Below are 1,632 nucleotides of genomic sequence, written 5' to 3'. Positions count from 1 at the left end.
AGGCGGAAGTTGCAGTGTGCCAAGATCACACCACTGTACTCTAGCCTGGGTGACAAGAGCAAGACTCTGTCTCAAAAAAAGAAAAAGAAAAAAAAAAAAAACCCACACAACATATAATCTCAAGATTTAAAAAAATACTATAACAGCCAAGTGCAGCAGCTCACGCCTGTAATCCCAGCACTCTGGGAGGCCAAGGAGGGTGACGAGATCACTTGGGTCAGGAGTTTGAGACCAGCCTAGCCAACATGGTGAAATGCTATCTCTACCAAAAATACAAAAATTAGCCAGGCATGGTGGCAAACACCTGTAATCCCAGGTACCTAGTAGGCTGAGGCACAAGAATTGCTTGAACCCAGAAGGAAGTTGCAGTGAGCTGAGACTGCACCACTGCATTCCAGCCTGGGCGGCAGAGCGAGACTCAGTCTCAAAAAAAGAAAACAAAAGTAAATAAAATAAAATTTAAAATACTGCCTGGGCGCGATGGCTCACGCCTGTAATCCTAGCACTTTGGGAGGCCAAGGCAGTGGATCACCTGAGGTTAGGAGTTCGAAGCCAGCCTGACCAACATTGTGAAATTTCATCTCTACTAAAATTACAAAAATTAACTGGTCATGGTGGTGGGCGCCTGTAATCCCAGCTACTTGGCAGGCTGAGGCAGGAGAATCGCTTGAGCCCAGGAGGCAGAGGTTGTAGTGAGCCGAAATTGCACCACAGAACTCCAGCACGGGTGACAAAGCAAGACACCATCTCAAAAAAAAAAAAAAAAAAAAATACTGTAGCACCCAAGCAACAAGTATTCATCAAAATAACTATTTTTAAATTTTTGGCTGGGCACAGAGGCTCACGACTATAATCCCAGCAATCTGAAATGCTAAAGTAGGAGGATCACTCGAGCCCAGTTGCTCACTGGGCAATACAGCAAGACCCCATCTCAATTTTAAAAATGATAATAAAAAATAAATAATTTTATTATTGCCTGTCAGGATCTCTTAGATTTTTATAACATATATTATTATATGAATAACAAAAACTGTAACAATGATTTTAACCACAAACACAAATCAAATAGAACATAATTCAATTATAAAATAAAATTATGACTTTACTTTTCACTAAGTACCTTTTCTTGAAAGACAACAGCAGTTTCCAGCCCTGGCATGATGTCTAGTAGGAGTCTGCAAGCTGCAGTGTTTAAAGGGGGCTCTCGGCTTGTCATCACGTACGCATTCACCAGCTGTAAAGAAAAAAAGAAATAGTGTTCATCTAAAATTCAACCCAGTGAAACTAAGGACATCTAATAAAACCTCAACATATTCCCATTACTTTCTTAACGGGTATGAAAGAAGACTGTATGTAACTAATTAAACTTTTACTAATAAAACCTTTAATTATTATAAACACTTATGATCCTGCTGAGCCATGATATCATACATAATTTCTTCTGCAGCTTTAAAGCCAAATCCCCCCAAAACAACTCAGCAATCATAGAAATTAAAGCTCAAACGCTGATGCCAGTGATGCACACTTGTAATCCCAGCACTTTGGGAAGCCAAGGCAGGAGGATCACTTAAGCTCAGGAGTTTGAAACCAGCCTAGACAACATGGCAAAACCCCATCTCTACCAAAAATACA

General features: G+C 40.4%; 1 protein-coding gene across 1 annotated transcript in view; it reads right to left on the bottom strand.

Moving 5' to 3' along the window:
- VPRBP (Vpr (HIV-1) binding protein) overlaps positions 1 to 1,632 on the bottom strand; it is a 124,303-nt gene that overhangs the window by 73,497 nt on the left and 49,174 nt on the right. The window contains exon 5 of the mRNA XM_011939299.1: positions 1,121 to 1,234. Coding sequence (XP_011794689.1) covers positions 1,121 to 1,234 — 114 coding nt within the window. The remainder of the gene's footprint in view (positions 1 to 1,120; positions 1,235 to 1,632) is intronic.

The sequence above is a fragment of the Colobus angolensis genome, unplaced genomic scaffold, assembly GCF_000951035.1.
Source record: "Colobus angolensis palliatus isolate OR3802 unplaced genomic scaffold, Cang.pa_1.0 Scaffold18, whole genome shotgun sequence".
NCBI lineage: Eukaryota > Metazoa > Chordata > Mammalia > Primates > Cercopithecidae > Colobus > Colobus angolensis.
This window is presented reverse-complemented; position numbering and strand designations above follow the sequence as displayed.